General features: G+C 46.5%; 2 protein-coding genes across 5 annotated transcripts in view; one reads left to right on the top strand and one right to left on the bottom strand.

Moving 5' to 3' along the window:
- RAD52 (RAD52 homolog, DNA repair protein) overlaps window positions 1–11,682 on the bottom strand; it is a 35,208-nt gene extending 23,526 nt beyond the window's left edge. For 2 of the 4 annotated variants that reach the window (XM_038395899.2, XM_038395909.2), the window contains exon 1: window positions 11,625–11,682. Coding sequence is in view for 1 of the 4 variants with exons in the window: in XM_043517909.1 (XP_043373844.1) it covers window positions 1,383–1,520 (138 nt within the window). In the remaining 3 variants the exon portion in view is untranslated. Of the gene's footprint in view, window positions 1–1,382; window positions 1,847–11,546; window positions 11,566–11,624 lie in introns of those variants that run through there. The other 2 variants (XM_043517918.1, XM_043517909.1) reach the window with 2 other exon arrangements.
- Window positions 11,683–11,971: 289 nt separating this feature from the next.
- Window positions 11,972–23,873, top strand: part of ERC1 (ELKS/RAB6-interacting/CAST family member 1) — a 563,466-nt gene continuing 551,564 nt past the window's right edge. The window contains 1 exon segment of the mRNA XM_038395866.2: window positions 11,972–12,161. The gene's annotated coding sequence lies outside the window, so the exon portion shown is untranslated.

Here is a 23,873-nt window from a genome sequence, read left to right as displayed (position 1 = left end):
AATGGGCCCCTTCTGTTCCCGAATTAAGTGAAAGGGATAATGGCCTTTTCACCCACGCCTCATGAAACACTTGAGGGAGGGTGATTCTGCGCCAGGCGATGCTGGCTGGCTGTCCACCGGAGTCTGCAGAGGGACTCCACCCTCCTGCTTCTGTTCCTGCTGTTCAACCAGGAGCCTCAAGATGTCTGCTTGATCCCTCATAATCCAAAGCATCTCATCCTGCACCACATGCTCTTGCTTATTGGAAGCTTTCCTGCTCTCCATATCTAACTTCTCAGAGAGTGAAATCCTCCATGCTCTCAACTCTGTGTCAGCTGTCCCAGAGGTGTTCATTATCTCAGTGAACATGTCCTCCTGTGTTCTTTCTCCTCCTTCTCATCAGTGAAAGTCTGCTTTCAGGTGTTGATGACATGCTGAAGGACACACTGCCAGCTGTCAATCATGGGGAAAAAAAAATAAAGGAGCATGAATAAAATGTAAATTAATAAAATGTTTCCATAGCAAGGTCGCTTTCATTAAAAAATCCCTTATTACACTAGGTGCAAGCCATAACAATCAGAATCCATAACCGTCTAGTGTGCAGTTTTGCTACTCCAGGCCTGAGTAGGCCTCCCCAGGTCATGGGTGACCACACTTTTAATTAAGTTTATGGCAGGCTCACGTCAGGAGCAGAGGTAGCTAGTTGAACAATGGGCCTTCCACATAGCACCACGGGAAGTTGTTTACGAATGGGGCGAGAAAGAACGTTTTCTCTCCCAAATTGTGGGATCTCATGTCAGGCCCCAGTCCCCTATCAGCTACTTTACATTACTTGCTGACCCATGCTGAGCACAGTAAAGGCACATTAGCGGCAGTATGGGTTGGCGATCAGGAATGTTGGGGAAGGGAGTGGAGCGGGTCTACATGCCCTTTTTTCCCTTGTAAGAACACTTTTAATATGAACTTCCCCCATTTCCCTTATGTGACCCTATGTGATATCAGTCTCCTGAGGGTAACAGAGGTGGAAAGGAAGGAGATGCTGCAAGACCCGGTCCTTATGCTGCTATGCTGTGTACTGCAATGATGCCAGCAGAATTAATTCAGAAGTTGCATGGGAAAGTGCCCTACTATGGTGGAAGAAATAAGACTGCCCTGCCAAGAAACCTTCTGCAAAGGATCGCAGAGTACCTCCATGAAAGTTTCCTAAAGATATCCATGGAGGATTCCCGGGCTATCCCAGTCCACATAAACAGTTTTTTCTTGGGGGCTACCCTTTGCAAAGCTGGAACGGCTTCTTGTAAGCAGAGAACATCATCACCTCGCTTTTTCTTCACAGTAAACATGCAATAGCATCAAATGTGTGTGCCTGCTAAAGTTTAACGGAACTTTGATTGTATACTCACCGAGGTGCCTTCCCTGGCATCATGGTCAGCCACAGTGATGTCCTGCAACCCACAGGGCTTTAGGGTTAAAAGTATTTCCTGGCTCTTGGGGAGAATGGATCCATCGGTCGCCTGTCTCCCATTTTCCTCCTCCACCATATAATCCTCCTTGTTGTCCCTAGACTCTTACACCTGTGAGGTGTCCATGTTGCTTGTGGGGGTGCTGGGAGAATCACATGCAGCTCATTGAAGAACTGGCATGTGTGGGGTTCAGCACAAGAACGACTGTTCGCCTTCCTTGCCTTCTGGTACGCTTGGCAAAGTTATTTTATTTTCACACGGCACTGCTGTGTGTGTCCCCCCCATTCCACGAGTGATCTTTGCACAGATGTTAGTGTTTCTTTTGATGGATCGGAGCTCTGCTTGCACAGACTCTTCTCCCTACACAGCAATGAGATCCACCAACTCCTGTGCAGACCAAGCAGAAGCATGTTTGGGACGTGTTGTCTCTATGATCAGCTGTGCTGAAGCTGGCATGCTCCCAATGCTGATCAAACAGGAAATGGAAAATCAAAAATTCTCAGGGCTTTAGCAGAGGAAGGGCTGTTTCCTGTGTAACTGGATGCAGTGCAGCAGAGTTGAGAATGATCTCCAGAGCAGTCACAGATGAGCTTTGTGAAACACCACCTGGAGGCCAATTAAATTGAATTACACGACACTGTGTCTGCACTATCTCACAGTCCACCATGAAAAACAAATTAAGGGCTACGCCTCTCGCAGAGGTGGATTACAGAAGTCGACATTAGAGGTGATTTAGGTCAGCGTAAAGGACCCGGTAGTGTAGACACATACATTAACAGGTTGACTTAAGGTGGCTTCCTTCAACCTAATTTTTTAGTGTAGACCAGGCCTTAGTCTACTTTAGAGAGGATTAAGCTAAGCCACAAAAAAAGCACTCCGAGGGCATGTTTACACAGAGCAGCAATCAGCACTACAGGAGTGTGATTTCTAAAGCAGAATGTGTTATGCACTAATTGGTCTGGGTAGGCTCCGCTGGTGCACACTAAAAGTCCCTAAGTGCCCACTACTAGTCCGCTTTAGAAATCTCATCCCCATAATGTGCATTGCTGCACCACACAGACAAGCCCGAAGTCTTTGTTTCCAATTCTTTTGCCTTACTCATTGACTTCAACTGCTTTTCAAGCTCTTGACACATTTCAACCAAGAGATAGCCACATTTTTTTGTGGTGGGTGAAGTGATTCTTTCTATTCCAGCAGAACAGAAACCAGCTTGCTCTTCATATATGTAGTTCCCTTGGTCTTCACTCATAAACAGTATTATTACACATGGGCTACCTTGAATACATTATCAGCTATTCTTAGTAGCAGCAGTTCTTTCTTTAGGAGGACTCTTCACTTGTTGGAACAGGTGTGGCTACCCTAAGAAGTCCCATTTACAATCACCTTTCTTTGTAAGACTATTTGAATATTCTATGTTTTATCAGCTTCCATCTCAACTAGCCATCACATCAGTAATATTCAGCACTTAATCCGCTATTAAAAGTAACTCCCCTTTTGTTTATATTAGACTGAAAATATTAAGCTTATTTTATCTTTTTACAAAATCTAATGATTTTAAAAAATTCATTGAAATAGTTATTTTACTTCAATAGCCCCCTGCAGTCAGGGTGGATAAAAATAAATCATTTTTAAAAGTCATTTTTATTTTTTTAAAAATAAACCTGGTTAAAATTAAATTTGACAACCTATGTTATGGCCTAAACTTATTATATTATAATAATTTAAATTAAATACAAAAAAAAGAGTACATATTTGATGCTAATTTTTTAAAGAAAGTCAGACAACTGAACTGGTGGAAATCACTGGTTAAGCACCTGGAACATAAGTTTGTTGAGGTGCTAAACCAGCTTTTGACAGCAGTATACTCTTCTACAGATGCTGACAGAGTATCTTCTTTTCAATTTATTCTACTAGTCTCAATTCAAAATTAAGAAACCAACTGAAACTTGAAAAGGCAGGAAAGCCTGTTTTCCTCTTCAAATTTATGAATATAAATTAGGTGTGAGAGGATGAGATCTACCAGTTCTAAAAATCTCGAAGAGCCATAGGCCATGTCTACAGTTACAGCAGCACATAGGATACAGGCACTACACACACATATAGCTACATGCTGCAGTGAAAGGCAAGCTGCATCCATACTTGTCAGTTGTGTGTAGCTACATGCTGCAGCGGGGACAGGCTCCTGCAGGAGGGAACCGCTGGAGCCTTTCACTGCTGTCTCAGCCATTCCCTACTCCTGGAGCCTTTCACTATGGCAGGACACTACACTGCTAAAAGTAAGTGTAGAGATCAGAAGCACTACTTAGGTCTGTAGAGAACCTATATAGGGTATATACCTTGGGGGTTCAGGAGCATAGGGCATGCTAATCTATTTGCCCAAGCCATCCCTCCTCATCTACACTACTAATTATTTCTGCGGTAGCTGATCATGCAGTGTCTGTAATCTACCCACCACTAAAAGTGTAGATGTAGCTACAGTGACTAGAAATAATCAGTACATTTCACTGAGTACAGATAAAACTTCCTTTGCTCAATAAATCTGCTAGTTTTAAATGCAGAAGATGTTTTGATCAACTTTTTTCCTTATGTTTCTAGCACATTTCAGGCCGTTTTATTTAATTAAATAAATACATAAAATAAAATGCGATTTTTGTGCATTTCATTGAATTTCCACCCAAATATAAATGGACACAAAAAATTAATCATCTAGTAAATAAAAAAATCATTCACTATTTTCCAAAATAAAGGTAAAATTTAAGAATCTTCATAAATATATATATAAAGCTGTATAACTGCTTAAATAAATGTGTAGAAATATACTGTATCCCGCAGGTTAGCAAAAGGAAGCACCAAATTTAGTGTAAAGATATTAAGTTTAAATGAACCTTTTAATGGCTACCAACATTTCTCTAGGAAAATAACTAAAGTTCAAATGCAAACACGATTAAAACTGTTTATATCAAGGTTTCCTCTTGCTCACTTAAATAACAATTAAAATCAGCGATTTAAATCATTTTGACTGAAATCAATCCATTCTGACCGAAGCACTAGAAATCCAATCTCAACAGCCTCATGCTATTGCATATGAATCTGAGACCAGAAAACAAAGAGAGACAAAAATCTTTTCACTGCCCAAAATGAGAAATACAAAATGGTAAGAAATAAAACCTTTTTGATATACCTGAATGCAGTTTATTAACTCAAGTGAAGGTATTTAAAAAGATTATTCCCCATTTTGCCAATCTCCTTTAAACCTTCTCCCTTAATTACTGCCAATACTCATATAACACTTTGGAATTTTGTCTCTTCTTTTTATCACCCTAAGCTGGAACTGATCCAGAGGCCTGAGTTTCAGTCTTCATAAGGATTCCTGGCTTTATCAATTTTGCCTGCTGCCATACTGCCCCAGGTTGTGATGTAATCATATTTCATAAACGAATCAGGGCTGTGAAACCTTTCGAACGCTTAAGTTCTACACTCTTCCTACTGAGTTAGCACTGAACAAATAGCCAGCATGGTATTCTATGCTGTTGGATGTGCAGTCTTTTGGCTGAGACAGAAAACAGATACAAAAGGACAGGGTGGATTTGATTTTGCATGCATACCTTTCTTACCCACAGGTAGAGGAACTTCATTAAAATATTCCCAAACTGGGTCTCTTTTGCAGCCTGCGGTTGTTATAAGTTTTCCCTTCTAGTGAGAGAATGGTATGGTAGATCTCAAATCAATGAAGGCTACACTCAGGAAGACCCCAAGATTTCTGGAATATGCTGCTCAAACAGTTTCACTTTTGTTTCTACTGCCTGTCCCTCCCTTCTCACATTTCTTCTCCTTGTCCAAATCTATTCCACCCCCAACAATCTTCTATTCATTGAACTTTTTGAAACTTTGCACTTTTAGAAAGAAGTAAGGGATTGACTCAGTGTACACAAATTTGCAGAGGGACAACAAAGTTGAGGTCTGTTATTTCTCACCTCTACATATTTATTTAAAACCATTTTTGCTGTTAACAAGTATGTTATCTCTTGAGACCCAAATCCACAGTTTGAGAACTGCAAAACTAAGCATTTCTGATGGTATCTTCTAGACTGAGCACTGAGTCCCACTGGGTAGATAGAAAGATTAACCTAAATAATCTATATAGAAGCCCATGGAACTCCGTAAGATTGGGTCCCTAAACCATGAACTATTGGAACTCATTTGCAAAACTTTTCTTAAACATTCCATGAATATATTGTCTCATACTATAGAATTAGAATTTATAATCCCTATTCCATGATATCTTTGAGCTATAATGTATCTTAATTAAAACGATCTTTAGATAGGTTTTTTTCTCAAAAAGCATTCTATCAAAAAATCTGATTTAAATTAAAAAACTGATTTTTAAAAATCATTGATTTTTATCCACCCTGCAAAATGCAAATCTAGTTGCAAAGCCTCTAGATAGGCATGTTTTTACTGTTGGGGTGAATGTAGCATGTGTAAACAACTTAAACCTCTCGCTAGTTTGCCCAGAGTTTCCACGAATAGTAAGTGAAGACATTTTTTAGCAAAATTATTTTTTTAAATTGAAAGCAGTATTACATCCTTTGACCTTCTATATGACATATACCAGTGTAGGTAGTCTGAATTGCAAGGAAAGATACACCATAAAAAACAAGTTCTGAGTAGGTTATGGGAGTCGGATCTTGCGTAGAATGAGAGGAAAATCAAAGTCCCATTCAAAAAGGTTAAATTATTCAATCACTGACAGTTAACCAAATTGATCCAAATTCCAGCAGCCAAAAATCCGGACTCTGCTACCAGTTTACATATATAATCTGGTTTGAATCCAAATGTAATTCTGACACTATCTTAGAAGCAGATGCCAAAAACCTATAAGTGTGAAAGATGGTGTTGGTTTAGTCCACGGGTTGGCATCCTTTTTCAAAGTGGTGTGCCGAGTCTTCATTTCTTCACTCTAAATTTAAGGTTTTGCGTGCCACTAATACATTAACGTTTTTAGAAGGTCTCTTTCTATAAGCGTATAATATATAACTAAACTATTGTATGTAAAGTAAATAAGGTTTTTAAAATGTTTAAGAAGCTTCATTTAAAATTAAATTAAAATGCAGAGCCCCCAGATCAGTGGGTAGGACCCAGGCAGCGTGAGTGCCACTGAAAATCAGCTCGCGTGCCATAGGTTGCCTACCCCTGGTTTAGTCTCTAACTCTGTTCTCATAGACAGCTCGCTTCCTCTCTGTGAGCCACATTCCAGTTCCTGTGGACAGGGTAATCTGGTTTGGAAAACCAGTTTCACTACTGCAGCAGAGTGTTTTCTGAATCCAATGGAGTGCAATATAAATGAAGTTCCACATTTTAGCACAATTAGCTCAGAAGCATTCGAAAACAACAAGTCTATACTTTGAAGTATGTTAGAGAGCAGGTATTTCAAAAGAGAGGGAAGTTTTATGAAAATGGGATCTATTAGAGACTCCTGGGAGTGCTGCAGTACCCCCTGGCTTGAAGTGGTTTCCATCATATACAGGGTTTAGAGTTTGGTTCAATGGCTCTCAGCACCCCCACTATACAAATTGTTTCAGCACCACTATCTATTAATATCCTATCTGAAAATCAAATTTATTAGATGGGTGAAACAAGGCTTCCACTCCCAACACAATTACAGGCCTCAGTAGGATTTTTTCCAAAGTATCTTAGTCAGCTGAACCATTTTGAGAATTAGACACTGACAGTAATCACCGCAGTACACAATGGTCTCTAATGTATGACACTGTGTGGGGGCAGGTAAGTTGCCTAACTCACTTGAGTAGTGTTCAGAAAGCTGCTTTTTCCAGCGGTCACATCAACCATGTGAATCTAACCTACATGCCTATGCCTGTTTATTGTATTCCTCGACCTGATATCTGGACATCTAGGATCTACCAGTTGTCTCCCTTTGATAATATAATTTCTATTATTTACAGGTAATTCTTTTCAAATTTGCCCTGTAATGGTCCCAGGCAGTTTTTTCTCCCCATCGTCAAGGAAAGAGATGCACAAAAATATAGGTTTTGCATTGTGCTCCAAAAATGATCATGGCTCCGCAGTTTTTTTATCCTGACCTGAGCAGGCACGAAATTCCACAACCAAGTAACCCATCTAGGTTCTTCTATAGTGCCTATTACTGTAATACCTTAACACCTCATAAGCTTTTTAAAAATAAAATTCCTCTTCTTTTTTCAATGTGTCAGAGTAATCTGCTTGTAAATTATTGTTTTTAAAAATAAAGTAATTGTTTTGAGAAGGCCAAATCAAAGAAATTAATTTTGAAAAGAGTTCTGAAAATGGTGAGGTGAATGTGGTTATTCTTATCTCTTGTGGTAATGAGTTCCAGTTTTTAATCCAACTGTTGAGAAAGTTCTCTCTGTGGTTCACAAGTTTCCTTGTAAAGGTTATCAATTTCACTGTTCCAACAGAACATAGCTGTTGTGAGAAGTGATAGTCCAAGGGCCATACATTCACTATATATACACACACATGGCCTAAAACAAATTTTCATGCAATTTGAATTTCACAATACTCTATTTTCTTCCTCCCCAGCATGCTACCCCTTTCTTCAGTATGCGATAAGTTTCCTTCAGAGTGAGGCTATGGTTTGCTGAGTGAAAATCTCTTACATTCTTTCAATAACAATCATTCCACAGATCCCACCCAGAGCAAGCTAGTCAAATATGTGAGCTCAAAGAGGTACTTAGTTGGCTGGTACAGGAGACAATCCAGTGCATTCTGTTCTAAAGTTCCTATTTTTCCTTCTTTTCTTATTTTTAGATACCCTATATAATTGTAGATTATTTCCTTCTACAGTATTTCCTTCTCATAGCATTTTACAGACAAACCAATATATAAACTATACAGAGATACCTGCAGTTCAGTGGTGTATAGAGCAATCTCTGAAGTTGAACATTGCACGTTTTTAACAGGGCACAAAAATGCTGCATAACAGTTTAGGACAAACTGGGAATGATACAGTATTGAACTGAAATTGCAGTGGAATTTAGATAGTGTGTGTAAACTTTATAGGGGATTTTTTTTTTTATTACACGGTTTACCTGACACAAGTAACCTTTCAATTTGGTCACATCATCACAGTTTAAGTTTCACATATATAAAATGATGTAGAAGAAAATGGCGTGTCCTGGAGAGCAGACTGTTATTGCGCACACATTCGGTGTTTAAACATCTCATGAAAAATCTCAGAATAACTTTAATTTATATACCTCCTTTCTTTCAGAAGAATACCAAAGTGCTTTATAAACTCAGACTGAGATACCAGTTTTACAAACAAAGCAATTCAGTCACCTCTAGAGTGAAAAACATAGCTGTGTAACAGAACATAGCAACACTGGATGATTGTTTGGGACTGGCAGTGAAGAATACAATATCCATGTGTAAGGGTCATAGGAATTTAGTTTGGTAGAATGTAATTACTAGAATAGAAATTAATCCAGAAGTACATCTAACATCTCTGCTTTTATAATATTAAAGGTAGTATGGGGTCATTCAAGCCACAGGTACTTAAAAATGTAGTTGTTATATCAGGTACAAAGATAACATTTCAAGCAGCAGGACAGTAAACCCTAAATGAAACTGGGGTAATAGTTCAGTATTGACTATGCATCTCACTCTTTTGATACTTAAATGTGCTTCTGTTCCACTCTAGCTTGTAGTTGTCTTTCTTTACTGAAAATTATTTAAGTTAACAAATGTAGTCTTTAAACTTGAGGCTGTTAAAATACTTTAGTCCTGTGCAAGACAGAGTACCCATTTCCTTTAGATTACTTTTCCCCTTGGGTTCCTGCTGACATGTGTGGAAGCACATGTTGCAGGCTGTCATTTATGCACTGCTTTTCCCATTTTCTACAAGAGGAGAAGGGGCATGCTGTCTCAGGGTAAGTCTACACTTAAAACACTGCTTTGGCGCAACTGCCACTTCTATAGCACTTTAACAAAGACACTGTAAGTCGCTGGAAGAAAGCTCTTCCATCAACTTAATTAATCCACCTCCTTAAGAGGCGGTACTTATGTTGGTGGGAAAAGTGCTGTCTACACGGGGGGAGGAGGGATATATGCGTTAGGTCAGTACAACTACAGAATTCAGATAAACATGAGAAAATAGTTTTACTTTGTGTAATGACCCATCCACTCCCAGTCTCTATTCAAGCCTAAGTTAATTGTATCCAGTTTGCAAATTAATTCCAATTCAGCAGTCTCTGGTTGGAGTCTGGTTTTGAAGTGTTTTTTGTTGAAGAATTGCAACTTTTAGGTCTGTAATCGAGTGACCAAAGAGATTGACGTGTTCTCCGACTGGTTTTTGAATGTTATAATTCTTGACGTTTGATTTGTGATCATTTATTCTTTTACGTAGAGACTGTCCGGTTTGACCAATGTACATGGCAGAGGGGTATTGCTGGCACATGATGGCATATATCACATTGGTAGATGTGCAGGTGAACGAGCCTCTGATAGCGTGGTTGATGTGATTAGGCCCTATGATGGTGTCCCCTGAATAGATATGTGGACAGAGTTGGCAACGGGCTTTGTTGCAAGGATAGGTTCCTGGGTTGGTGGTTCTGTTGTGTGGTGTGTGGTTGCTGGTGAGTATTTGCTTCAGATTGGGGGGCTGTCTGTAAGCAAGGACTGGCCTGTCTCCCAAGATCTGTGAGAGTGATGGGTTGTCCTTCAGGATAGGTTGTAGATCCTTGATGATGCGTTGGAGAGGTTTTAGTTGGGGGCTGAAGGTGATGGCTAGTGGCGTTCTGTTATTTTCTTTGTTGGGCCTGTCCTGTAGTAGGTGACTTCTGGGTACTCTTCTGGCTCTGTCAATCTGTTTCTTCGCTTCAGCAGGTGGGTATTGTCATTGTAGGAATGCAGGATAGAGATCTTGTAGGTGTTTGTCTCTGTCTGAGGGGTTGGAGCAAATGTGGTTATATCGTAGAGCTTGACTGTAGACAATGGATCAAGTGGTATGATCTGGATGAAAGCTAGAGGCATGTAGGTAGGAATAGCGGTCAGTAGGTTTCCGATATAGGGTGGTGTTTATGTGACCATCGCTTATTAGCACCGTAATGTCCAGGAAGTGGATCTCTTGTGTGGACTGGTCCAGGCTGAGGTTGATGGTGGGATGGAAATTGTTGAAATCATGGTGGAATTCCTCAAGGGCTTCTTTTCCATGGTCCAGATGATGAAGATGTCATCAATGTAGTGTAAGTAGAGTAGGGACATTAGGAGATGAGAGCTGAGGAAGCGTTGTTCTAAGTCAGCCCCCCTGCTGCTGTGATGGCTCATCTTAAGTGATCCCTCTCCTTACAGGATGTATGATAAAACCCATTGCTTCATGTTCTCTGTGTGTATATATAAATCTCCCAACTGTATTTTCCACCAAATGCATCCGACGAAGTGAGCTGTAGCTCACGAAAGCTTATGCTCTAATAAATTTGTCTCTAAGGTGTCACAAGTACTCCTTATCTTTTTCCGAATACAGACTAACACGGCTGCTACTCTGAAATCTGAAAGGTGTGAATTGCTCTATACCGCTCAGATGTTCAGTGATGATAATTTAAATGTCCACAGTGTCAGCTATTTCATTCCCAGTGTAAGAAAGGAGCAGGAGGATCCTATATCTACACCAGCTACCGCAACATCCCATGTCGGGGTCACGAGGGGATTGGCCTTGGGAGACGCCCCCGCCCCTTCTGCTCTCCCAGTTGAGTAGCACATTGATCTGAACGACCTAAGGCGAAGGCGTCTCATGTCGAGAGGTCGTCGGGGGACGGCGACGGCAGAGACCCCCACCCCACGCCCTTCCCCTTCAACTCCTCCGGAGGCTCTGCTGCCCCCGGCTCCCCCATCGCCTGCGGGCGGGGATGTGTCTCGTGATCGCCCCCCGACCACGGCCGCCCCCCACCCCCGAGCGCGCGGAAAGTCGTGGCCGTGCCCGACGCCCCATTAGCGCCGTTTCACTAACGAGGCCCCGAGTGCTCCGCCGATGCGGGTGGGCGCTGCCCCCAAAGGGTCTATCAGGCAGTCACCGCGGGCGGGCGGGGAGAGCGGCGCTTGTGCACCCACCGGGAGGCCACCCCTAAAGGGCGGGCACGACACGACCCCACACGACCCGACCTCCCGCGCGGCTGGTCCGCTCAATACCTGTGCGGGAGTGGGGGCGGGGCGGGACTCAGCTCCTTCCTTCAGCAGCACCTCTACCCTATCGACAACGTGGTGACGGCAAGCAGGAAAAGACAAACTTCCCGCCCACATCAGAGGCGCCCGGGACGACGCTGAGCTCGTGACGGCGTTTTTGCAGCCACTTCGGCGCGCGCGCGCTAAGGGTCCAGGAGGAGGAGCAGCGGCGGCGGCGGCGGCGGTCCCAGGGCGCAGCAGCTTCCGAGCCTCCCCTGCTCGCGCGGCGCCGGCAACGATGCAGTAGGAGAGGCCCGCGCAGGGGCAGAGCTTCGGTGCGCCGCGCAGCGTAGGGGGCGGGAGCTTGGTGCGTCGCGCGGCGGTGGCAGGAGGGCGGGGTTCTCAGGCTCGCGCCGGAGGCGGGACCGAGTGTCTCGAGCCGGGGGCGCGGGAGGGAGCCGAGCGTGAGGGAGGAGCCCAGTCTCGGTCTGCCTGGTGTCGCTGCCCCCTCGCTCGCCCTCCGTCGCTGACAGGCGGCAGCCGGAGCCCCCGGGCGGGCAGCAGGTGAGAGAGGGGCCCCCGGGCAGGGCCTGCGGGGACCGGGAGCCGCCGGCTGCGGCTGAGGGGTAGGATGCGGCCGGGATGCGAGGCTGAAGCTGAGGGGCGGCCTGGTACTGGAGGGTCCGTCGCCAGCTCAGGTGGGTCTCGCCCCGGCCGTGGCCGAGACCCCTCCCTTTTCAGCAGCCCCCCCTCCCCCCCCCCCGCGCGCTCTCGGGCGGCCTGTCTGCAGGCTAGGAGAGCCGGGGGCGCTCGGGTGGGGCCGGGGGTGGCTGGCGGGGAGCGGACTCTGCCTGGCCCCTTCTCTTCCCTGGTGCCGGGGGAGGCGCGGGGCCTGGGGCGGCCCTGCCGGCGCCTCGCATCCCCTGTCGCTCCTCACACCGGTGTCTGGCCGGGGCGTTGTGTTTCTTCTGCCCTCAGGCACCTCCTCCCCCTGCGGGACAGGAAACGGCAGGGATCGCATCGTAGCAACCTGCCTCTATTTCCTCCAGACGGAGGCACAAGGGGGTCTGTGTCTTCTCTGGTGACATTGCTCAGGGCTTGTGGGTGTAATAAATATATCTTGACTCTTTGATTTTTGTGACCATCACAGTAGCTCTCCCCCCCATTTTGTATTCCAGTTATCCAACCCCAGTATTTGGTATCTGCATTTAATATAAAAATAATTATTTATCCTTTTATTCTAAAATGGGGCAATAATGTTATCTATTGTATATCAGAGGGATAGCCCTGTTAGTCTATATCCACAAAAACAACAAGGAGTCGCATGGAACCTTAAAGAGTAACAGATTTATTTGGGCATAAGCTTTTGTGGGTAAAAAACCTACTTCTTTGGATGCATGGAGTGAAAATTACAGATACAAGCATAAATATATATTGGTACATGAAGAGAAGGGAGTTATTTTACAAGTGGATTACCAGTGTTGAAGGTCAATTCAGTCAGGGTAGATGTGATCCACTCCCAATAATTGAAGAGGAGGTGTCAATACCAAGAGAGGGAAAATTGCTTTTATAGTGAGCCAGCCAATCCCAGTCCCTATTTAAGCCCAAATTGATGGTGTTAAATTTGCAAATTAATTGTAGCTCTGCAGTTTCTCTTTGATGTCTGTTTTTGAAGTTTTTTTGTTGAAGAACGGCTACTTTTAAATCTGTTACTGAATGTCATGTTCTATATGGTATGAATATCAGATATGTTGTTTGGCTTGAGGTATTTTTATCCAAATGCTGCAGAATCTAAAGTGTCATTACAAACTAATGAGTTTTTAACCTGTGGTGGCTGTAAATTAACCTTCCAAATGAAAAGTGTGTGTAAACTGATAGAGTGCTATGTTCCTGGGTCTGCAGACATTTTGAAACAATAGCTCTGGGAAAAGTGAATTTGCCTGCTCCCCATATCACTCTAACTAGGGTATTAAATCTAAAGCCTAATTATGAAACTACATGTTGTCATCAGCAAATTTTATCATGGATCATTTAATCATAGGCAATGGGGAATGGTGTGGGAGTAAAGCTGATGGTGTTAGGGAAAATTTGGGAGTGGCTTTAAGATAGTGTGTGTAGAGATAGAAAAAGAAAGTGGAGAGACCCACAAAAGACAAAGTGGTAGAGAAACAAAGTAAGGAGGATGGTGAAATAAGAGATGAAGAAGACATACCAGTGCTGGTAAAGGTAAGAATATGTTTGTCATATTTTGTCCTTGATTATTTTGCAGACCTCCCTTCGACGTCTGTGGTTGAATAATGGAAATGCATCGTTGTACACTTATGCCCTGACCAGCTCCAAAGAATTAATTTGACACCCCATAATGGTATCGCTTTGTCATTTAGCTCAATACTGACTAGAGTTAGATGAGACTGTGGTTTAAAAAAACAATCAAACTAGCACCTTGACTATACTAATATGGCTAGGGCAGTAGTATAATAGTGAACATTATAAATAAAACTTGCAGTGAACACGGCCATTGGTGTCTAATCTATTATTACTTATAGTGGAGGAGCTATGTGCAACACACCCCACCGATAGTAATGGCACAGCCCAAAAACTTGGGATAGAGCATGGTTCTTGAATGCTACCAGGGTGGATAAAAATCAATGAATTAAAAAAACAAATCAGATTTTTTGATAAAAGCTTTTTTCCTCAAAAAGCACATCTTAAAGATAGATAAATTATAGCTCAAAGATATCTCATCATGGAATAGGGATTATAAATTCTACTTCTATAGTATGAGACAATATATTCATGGAATGTTTAAGAAAAGATTTGTAAATGAGTTCCAATAGTTCATGGATTAGGGACACAATCTTATGGGGTTCCAGGGGCTCCTGTATAGATTATTTAGGTTAATCTTTCTGTCTACCCAATGGGACTCAGTGCTCAGTCTAGAAGATACCATAAAAGATGCTTAATTTTGCAGTTCTCAAACTGTGGATTTGTGTCTCCAGAGGTAACATGCTTGTTAACAGCAAAAATGTTTTTAAATAAATAAATACGTAGAGGTGAGAAATAACAGACCTCAACTCTGTTGTCCCTCTGCAAATTTGTGTACACACAGTCAGTCCCTTACCTCTCTCTAAAAGTGCAAAGTTTCAAAAAGTTCAATGTTTGTTGGGGGCGGAATAGATCTGGACAAGGAGAAGAAGTCTGGAGATAAATGTGAGAAGCAAGGGACATATGTTTTTGTTAAAATATTATGTTTTTTGTTGAAGAAAACATGTAGAATTCTTAACCTTGTTTTAGTTAAATAAAACAATTTAAAAGTCTGTCTGGTGATGTTCTCCTAATACAGCACAGCAAGAAAGTCCTCCAAATATTAATGATTAACCTGTTGAATTGGAGATAGTTCACCTCCCAATGACTTCATAAATATCTGCTTCAATTACCTTTGGTAAATGAAATAATCAAACAATCATTCATTTTCTGATATAGCTGTAAATCTAATCTGAAAAGTTTTCAAAATAAATCAGTGTTTAAAAATGTATAGTGTGTACCTTCTAAAAATGAAACCTACATCTATCTCTGAGTTGTGAAGAATGTGTATTAAGGTTATAACAACCAACAAGAATGCACTTTTATGCAGAAAACCATGATTAAATAGTCTTCCTGACTAGTGATTTAAATCAAATCCACTCTGAATGCTACTTAATATGACTGGATCTTTTCCATGTTGGCTGGCCAAAGTTTATTAAAACAAAGGTAACTGGACCCAAAGCAGAATATAGATGTTAATAAGAGGCCCTGTTTATATTACAGGAGAACTGTTATCCAGGAATGCTTTAAAATCTTTTTTAGATGAGAACTAGCACTGTTTCTCTGGCCATGTTATAAACGTTTATTAGGCCCTTATTTCATCAATAATAGGTTAGTGGCATGACTGGCTAAATGGTTACTAACTTGTGAATTTAATCATGGGCTACCCCTCAACTGGCCTCGTCGGGCACACAGTTGTTAGCCCAACACCACAACTAATAGTTTGCCTCCGATTTTAATAGGGGTAATGAGGAATTTAGAAGTGATATCATTGTGGCTAATTGGAATGAGGATATGGAGATAGAAATTACCATGTCTGAGGTGGAAGGTAAATGCAAACAGCTTGGGACCAAATCAGGGGGCCCGGATAATTTCCATCCAAGAATATCAGAGGACCAGGCTCATGAAATTGCAAACCCAAGAGCAAGGATTTTAATAAATCTGTAAACTCAGGGGTCATAACTTATTACTGTAGAATTGCTAAGATAGTACCTATTTTTAAGGGGGGGGGCGGGAATTATCTGGGAAACTACAGGCTTGTTAGTTTAACCTCAGTTGTATGCAAGGTCTTGGAACAGAGGTCGCCAACTACAGTGCGTCCTCCTAGGGGGCTGTGGAGGAATGTTTGGGGGGGCACAGTGGGGCCATGCCAGCTCCCATGGAAGGTAGGGAGGGAGTGCCACCTGGCCCCTCCTGCTCTGCTCCGGTCCCATCCCCAGCCTGAACTCTTGGCCACAGCTCTGTTCGTGGTCCAGGGCCAACGGTGGGAGTGGGTTGCGAGTGGAGCTGGGTCTGGTTGCTGACCCCCATTGCAGCCTGGCTGCGGCTCTGCTCCTGCCCCCAGCTTTGGCTCCTAGTCGTGGCGCTGGCCCCAACCCACTCCTGGTCCCAGACCCACTTCCAGCTCTGGCCCCAGCCTCGGCCCCCTTACCCATCTGCAACCCCCCACCTCCACCCCTGAGCTGCAACCTCCCTCCCTGGCCCCGAGGGGGCACAGACAGCAGTAAGAGAGGGATGACCCTCAAAAGTTTGGGGACCACGGTCTTAGAACAAATTTTGAAAGAGAAAATACTTAAGGACATACAGGTAAACAGAAATTGGAATAAAATGCAACATGGTTTTACAAAAGGTATATCTTGCCAAACCAACACGATCTCTTTCTTTGAGAAGAAAACTGATTTTCTAGAAAAAGGAAAGGCAATAGATTAATCTACCTGGATTTCAATAAGGCATTTGATACAGTTCCACCTGGGAAGTTATTAAATTGGGGAAGATGGGGATTAATGTAAGAATTGAAAGGTAGATGAGGAACTGGTTGAAGGGGAGACTGCAGCATATTATACTGAGAGGTGACCTGTCAGTCTGGATGGAAGTTACTAGTGGATTTCCTCAGGGATCGGTCTTGAAACCAATCTTGTTTTAACATTTTCATTAATGAACTTGATGCACAAAGTGGGAATGTGCTAATAAAATTGGCAGATGACAAAAAATTAGGAGGTATTGCCAATCTGTAGGACAGGAATATCATACGAGAAAATCTGGATGACTTTGAAAACTGGAGTAATAGAAATGGGATGAAATTTAATAGTGCAAAGGCCATGCATTTAGGGACTGACAACAAGAATTTTTGCTATAAGATGGGGACATATGAGTTGGAATTGTTGGAGGAGGAGAAAGACCTGGGTGTATTGATAGATTGGAGCTCATAGTCATCCTGTGAATGTGATGCGGCCATGAGAAAGGCTAATGTAATCCTAGGATGCATTAGGTGAGATAGATAGGGAAGTGTTATCACCATTATACAAGACACTGATGAGACCTCATCTTGAATACTGTGCAGTGCTGGTCTCCCATGTTTAAGAAGGATGAATTCAAACTGGAAAAGGTGCAGAGAAAGGCTACTAGAATGATCAGAGGAATGGAAAACTTACCTTAGGAGAGGAGACTTGAGCTTGCCTTGTTTAGTCTCACCAAACAAAGGATAAGGGGAGATATGACTGCTCTCTATAAATATGTCAAAGGGATAAACCTCAGAAAGGGGGAGAAGTTATTTAAGTTAAAGAACAGTGTTGGCAAAAGAATAAATGGATATAATAAACTGGCCATCAGTAAGTTTAGGCTTGAAATTAGACACAGGTCTCTAACCATCAGAGGAGTGAAATTCTGGAACAGCATCCCAAGGGCAGTAGTGGGGGCAAAAAACCTAACTGGTTTCAAGACTGAGCTTGATAACTTACTGTCCCCTCCATACACTTGAGATTGTCTACACTGGCTTGTGGCCTTTCTGCAACTGCTAGTGGCAAATATCTCCAGCGGCTGGAGATGGGACACAAGATGGGGAGGGCTCTGAGTTACTACAGTGAATTCTTTCCCAAGTGTCTGGCTAGTGAGTCTCACCAACATGCTTAGGGTCTAACTGATTACCATATGTGGGGCTGGGAAGGAATTTTCCCCAGGTCAGATTGGCAGAGATCCTGGGGTGTTGGTTTTTTGTTTTTTTTTTTTTTTTTTTTTTTTGTTGTTGCCTTCCTCTGCAGCGTGGGGCATGGGTCGCTTGCTGGTTTGAAATAGAGTAAATGGTGGAGACTCTGTAACCTGAAGTCTTAAAAGCATGATTTGAGGATTTCAGTAACTAAGCTAGCAGATATGGGCCTATTACATGAGTGGATGAGTGAGGTTCTGAGGGTTGTGATGTGCAGGAGGTCAGACTAGGTGATCACGATGATCCCTTCTGGCCTTTAAGTAGGAGTCATTCCTGTAAGCAATCCAGTACTGGATTATCTCCCTGTGTGGATGGGCTTCCTTAATTGTACCATTGTAACCAGTAAATTAAATCCTCCCTTCTCCACTTACTAAGTGCAGTGAGGCATCCCACCCCCTACTTTCTTCACATATTGAGGGCATCACTCTGTCAGTCTAACCCCTGGAGATTCTTTCCCTGTATATGAGCTACTCCAGAGCTCTTACCTAGCTGTTACCTGGAAGCTATGGGTCGATTTAAAGTATTTAACTTGTTTTGCTGGCAACATATGGTCACTTTAGTATAGACACATGCAGCTATCCAGATCACAATAATTTCTACAGTGAAGACACTGAGACAGCAAAATCTTGTCTGATGGTGAGATCGAGACCTTGCTGACTCTCCTAGAGTGAAGGAGATTTAGTTTTTGCTAAAAGTAAACAGAACATGTTTCAGGGAAACCTCTAATCATTTTGCTGGAAGCAGGATTTAGCATACTGCTGGCCAGTGATGAGAGGCTATAAAGAGCTTAACAAATAAAATTGCTAACGTCTTATCAATGCTAGAAAACAATATTATTGCTCTTCTTGCAAGTATCTCGTGTATCTGTGGTGTGACAGGGCAAGGCCAGATGTCTATGGAAGAGTACTCCTTTTGGGTCCGGGAAGTGGGCGGGCGAAGCCCGTCCACTGCTAAAGGATCCCCCCCCCAGCCTAGAAGGGGAATCCACAGGACCTAGATTTCAAAGAATTCCGGGGGACAACTAATGAAATAACAGGAACAGGAGTGTGTCAAAGGGTCAAACGAAGGGAACCGGACGGGGACACCGAGCAGAGAACCCCGGACAGCGCCCACTGCTCCTCAAAGGCGTCCAGGGAGTCAGAGGTTGCCGCCCAGAGGAACTCTGCCCGGATACGTGAACGGACCGAGGATCAGAAATAGGCCCCACAGTCACAGGGGACTCCATCGGCCAACCTCCTCACTCTGGTTTTATAGCTGGCCATTTTAGCTAGGGCCAGGAGGAGGTTGACGAGGAGATCCCATGACTTTGTGGGTCCACGGATAGGGAGTGCATAAATAAGAAGGTGAGGGGAAAAGTGCAACCAAAAGTGTAATAAAATATTGGTGAGGAGCCGGAATAGGGGCTGCAGCCTGGCACACTCCAAGTATATATGTGCCAGGGTTTCCCTCACGCCGCAAAAAGGGCATGTGTCTGGGATTGAGGTGAACCACGCCAAGTACACGCCCGTGCTCACGGCTCCGTGTAGGAGCCGCCAACTGACATCCCCGGTGGGCCTTGGGACTAAGGAGGAATATAGGCTGGCCCACCCGGGCTCCTCACCCGCCAAAGGTGGCAGGAGGTCTTGCCATTTTTGTATCGGGGCGGGACACGAGGGTGAGGGCATGAAGGGTGTGGAGCACGAGCGTATATAGATGTTTACTTGGTGCGGTTTGAAAGCAGACTGGCTGCATCTCGTGCAGCCGGCTTACGGTGAAGGGGTGAGGAGGTCGATTGGGTCCACGGGGCAGGGGTCCAATTAAAAGGTCCGGCGGGCCGGGGGTTGGGGATGGGCGGGGCGTGCCCTCGTGCAGGACCCGGTCGAGATAAACCCGAGCAGTGGGCGGCAAAGCGGCCTTCACCTCCTGAAGTATGCGCCAGGGAGTACAAGGTCCGGAGAGCCCCATGCGCTGAGTGAGCGTCAGGGGATCCAGCCAGTCTCCCCGGTCATAGTCCAGGAAGTCTCTGACTCTTGTGACCTTTTGCCAGGACCAACCTCTGGTGCACCGAGTGGGACTCCGCCACCTGCACAGGGAGCTGGGGGTTATGTAGCAGGGGCTCCGCGAGGAGATCTACCCCCTCGGTGGCCACCACGGACCTGGTCGTTGAAAAGAGTTTCCAGGTCCGGAGGAGGTCCTGGTAGAAAACCGGCAGCCCGGAGAGGTCTCGCGGAAGACCTCTTGGATGGAGATAAAGGAGCTGCCGGTCGTATCGGAGCCCTCGGAAGTGGCGCAGGAAGGCGTGCGCCAGCATGCTCCACGCCAGACTACCTGCGCCATAAAGGAGCCTCTGCAGGGCCTGGAGGCAGAAGACATGGACCTGAGTAAGCGGACATTTCAGGCCCTGCCCTTGCTCCTCCAGGGGTAGATGGAGGACCCCTGCAGGGATCCAGTGCAGTCCTGACCAAAAGAACTCCAGAATCGATGTCCGGAGCTTGGCCAGGAAACCCGGGGCCGAGACCAGGGTGTTGAGCCGGTACCAGAGCATGGACAGGACTAGTTGATTAAGCACCAGCGCTCTCCCTCGAAGGGAGAGGCACCGGAGTAGTCCTGTCCATTTCCAGAGCCGCTCTATCACCCCACCCTCTAAACTCTGCCAGTTCTCCGGCAGAGAGGGATGCGTGGCAGAAAGGTAAAGGCCGAGATAGAGCAGCAGACCCGTGCTCCACCAGATGGCCTGAAGTGTGGGTGGGAGAGAGCTCGCTTGCCGCCAGTCCCCTACCACCAAGCCAGAGCTCTTGACCCAGTTGACCTGCGCGGAGGAGGCTGCCGAATAAATTGCCTGGCAAGTCTCCACCCGCGCCAAGTCACCCGGGTCCTGGACCACGAGGAGCACGTCATCAGCGTATGCCGACAGGACCAGCCGCAGCTCCGGCTCCCGCAGCACCAACCCTGTCAACCTTCTTCAGAGGAGACAGAGGAAGGGCTTGATCGCCAGAGCGTACAGCTGGCCCAAGAGGGGGCACCCCTGCCGTACTCCTTGCCCGAAGTTCAGTCAGGGTCCAGTTGAGCCTGTCCAGACACTCTGCGGAGGTGTACAGCGCCCGGAGAAAACCCACAAACTGGGGTCCAAAGCCAATCGCTTGCAGAGTGTTCAGGAGATACCCGTGATCCACCCTGTTGAATGCCTTCTCCTGATCTAAGGACAGGAGGGCGAACGACAGACCATCCCTACACCCGAGTTCCAAAAGGTCCCGCACCAGATATAGGTTGTCGAAGATGCTGCGGCCCGAGATGGTGTAGGTCTGGTCTGGGAGGACCACGTCCGCCAGCACAGACCCGAGCCGCAGCGAGATTGCTTTTTCTATGACTTTGTAGTCCGTGATGAGGAGCGAGACGGGACGCCAATTTTGTAAACCGCGGAGTTCCCCCTTCTTCGGCAATAAGGCGAGCACGGCTCACCTACACGAAAAAGGCAGGACCCCGCTCTGCAAAGACTCGGCCCAGACGGTGACTAGGTCTGGGCCGAGGACGTCCCAGAACACGCGGTAGAACTCCACGGTCAGCCCGTCCATGCCCGGAGATTTATTGGTGGGCATGCGACGGAGGGCTTCTGAGAACTCGGCCAGAGTGAGAGGCAGCTCTAGCCGGTCTCAGTCGCCCGTGCTGACCATCGGGAGTCTGTCGCAGAGCACTCTGCAAACGTTAAGATCAGTCGGATCCGGAGAGAAAAGGCTTGCGTAGAAGGTTCTCACCCTCCCACACATCTCCACCGGATCTGTGAGGGGGGTGCCATCTTCTGCCAGTAGGCAGATGATATGTTTCTTAGCCCCCCTCTTTTTCTCCAGGGCGTAGAAGAAGCGGGAGCCGTGATCCATCTCCCGAAGGAGACGGATGCGGGATAGAACAAAGGCACCCCGGGCTCGATCATCCTCGAGGGCCCGGAGCTCCTCCCACTTCTCCCGGCACGCTCCGCAGAGGGGCGGATCCTCGGGGCTGGCGGCCAGACGCCTCTCCAGCTCTAAGACCTCCCGTTCCAACTGCTCTATCGCCGCATCCCTCCGTTGGCTGGCACCCCAGGTGTAGTCACGGCAGAAGAGCCGGGCGTGGACCTTCCCTAGGTCCCACCACCGCTGCGCCGAGGGAAAGGCACGCCGCTGCCCTCGCCAGGCCAGCCAGAACTCCCGGAAGGACGCCACGAAGCCCGCATCCTCCAGCAAGCTGTTGTTGAAATGCCAGTGGAGACCCATACGGATCCAACCGGCCTCTCTGTGCATAGGGAGGCTGTCATGGTGGCTAAATGATGGTCAGAAAATGGGGCCGGCCGGATGCTGGAGGAGTGGGCTCGTGAAAGATGAAAGTGTGATAAATAAATGCGGTCCAACCAGGAGTGGCGCGACCGATGGGCCTCCACCCAGACAAAGGTGAATGTAGAAGTGTCATCCGGGTGGTGGTCGCGCCAGATGTCCACCAGGGAGTGGTGTTCAACTATCTCCTGGAGGATGGCGGCGGCAGCGGTCCCGCTCCTCGAGGGTGATGTTAAAGTCCCCTCCCAGGACCAGGCACTCATGAGGATCCAAGGTGCCAAGGAAGGTGGACGCCTGCTGATAGAATTGCAGCTGCTCGGAGCTCACTGCCGGGGCATAGATGTTGACGAGGTTGACTACGAGCCCCTCCATGCGGACCCGGAGGTGCAGCAGGTGGCCCGGCACAGCCTCAGCGACCTCCAGCACCCCGGGCTGTAGGTCGGGGGAGAACAGGGTCGCCACTCCAGCCGTACGAACTGTGAGGTGGCTAAAGTAGACCCTGTCCCCCCAATCCAGCCGCCAGCTGTCTTCGGCGGTCGGATCCGTATGGGTCTTCTGCAGGAAAACCACAGAGTACCCCCCTCGCAAAGGAAGGAGAGCACCTGTGACCTGCGGAGACCCATTCTACAGCCGCGGGTGTTCAGTGTTGTGATGGTAAGAAGTGCCATGAGGAGGGTTTGGGGGGATCCTCGCCGGCAGGGACGCTCGCAGCTCCCGATGGGCCGCGCAGCAATCCGTGACCTACCCCGTAGGTGAGTAAGGAGTCACAGAAGAGGCGGACCCGCTGGTAGGCCGCGGCACTGTGCCTCCCGGTCCTTTTACCCTCCCCCATGAGGGCCCTTGCAGCCCGGAGGATTTGATGAAAGTCCCCCCGTCGCTGGAGAGCAAGCTGTACTTTGTTGTGGGAGCCACGGATGTTTTCTGAAAGCTCGCGCAACGCTTCTCACAGTGCATGGGGGGGGGGGTTAAGGTCTCCTGGTTACTCACCTACGGGGCCCTTAGTACAGCCCCATGGCCCACCGAGATGGGCAGACAGGGTGTGGACCCCCGACGGGGCTCCTGATGGGTTGGCGCCACTAGGCCCGCCTCGAACCCTGGGGCGATAGGGGGCGACGGAGGGAGGATAGCAGCCCCTGGTGGTTGGGACGGGTAAACACAAAGGCCACTCCCTGGGGGTCATCTATTGGAAAAGGGAAAGAGACAGCCCCAGGGGCGACAATAACATCTCGGGAGGTGGACGGGATAGGGACAGGGGCAGGGGCAGGGTTAGAGGCAAGATTCTGGGCGGGGAGAGGGCTCTTGGTGATGCGGGGCGCAAGCTCTCTGGTGGATTTGGCAGCCACGGCATCAGGAGGTGGACTCTCTTCTGTAGGGTCCTCTCCCGGAAAGGAGGTTGAATGCTCCTCACCAACGAGGGGTGCCCCTGATGGCCCAGGTCCCGGCCGCATGGCATTGGCCATTGCCTCAACAGGCTCGGCAGCTCTCAGCGGGGTGCCATCTGCAGCCAGGTTGATGGAGAAGTCCAGGGGCTCTTCGGAGGTGGGAGCGGAAGCAACGGTTAGGGGGACGAAGCATGGGGAGAGGGGGGCTGGAGTGAAGTCGCCCAGGTCGAGGCCCGCTGGCATAGGGTCGACCTCCCCCTGGGTGACCGGGGTCAGACCCAGGGCTTCGATCTCTTCATATATGGATGGGAAATCATTTTCCGCC

The sequence above is a fragment of the Dermochelys coriacea genome, chromosome 1 (genome assembly GCF_009764565.3).
Source record: "Dermochelys coriacea isolate rDerCor1 chromosome 1, rDerCor1.pri.v4, whole genome shotgun sequence".
Classification (NCBI taxonomy): Eukaryota; Metazoa; Chordata; order Testudines; family Dermochelyidae; genus Dermochelys; species Dermochelys coriacea.
This window is presented reverse-complemented; position numbering and strand designations above follow the sequence as displayed.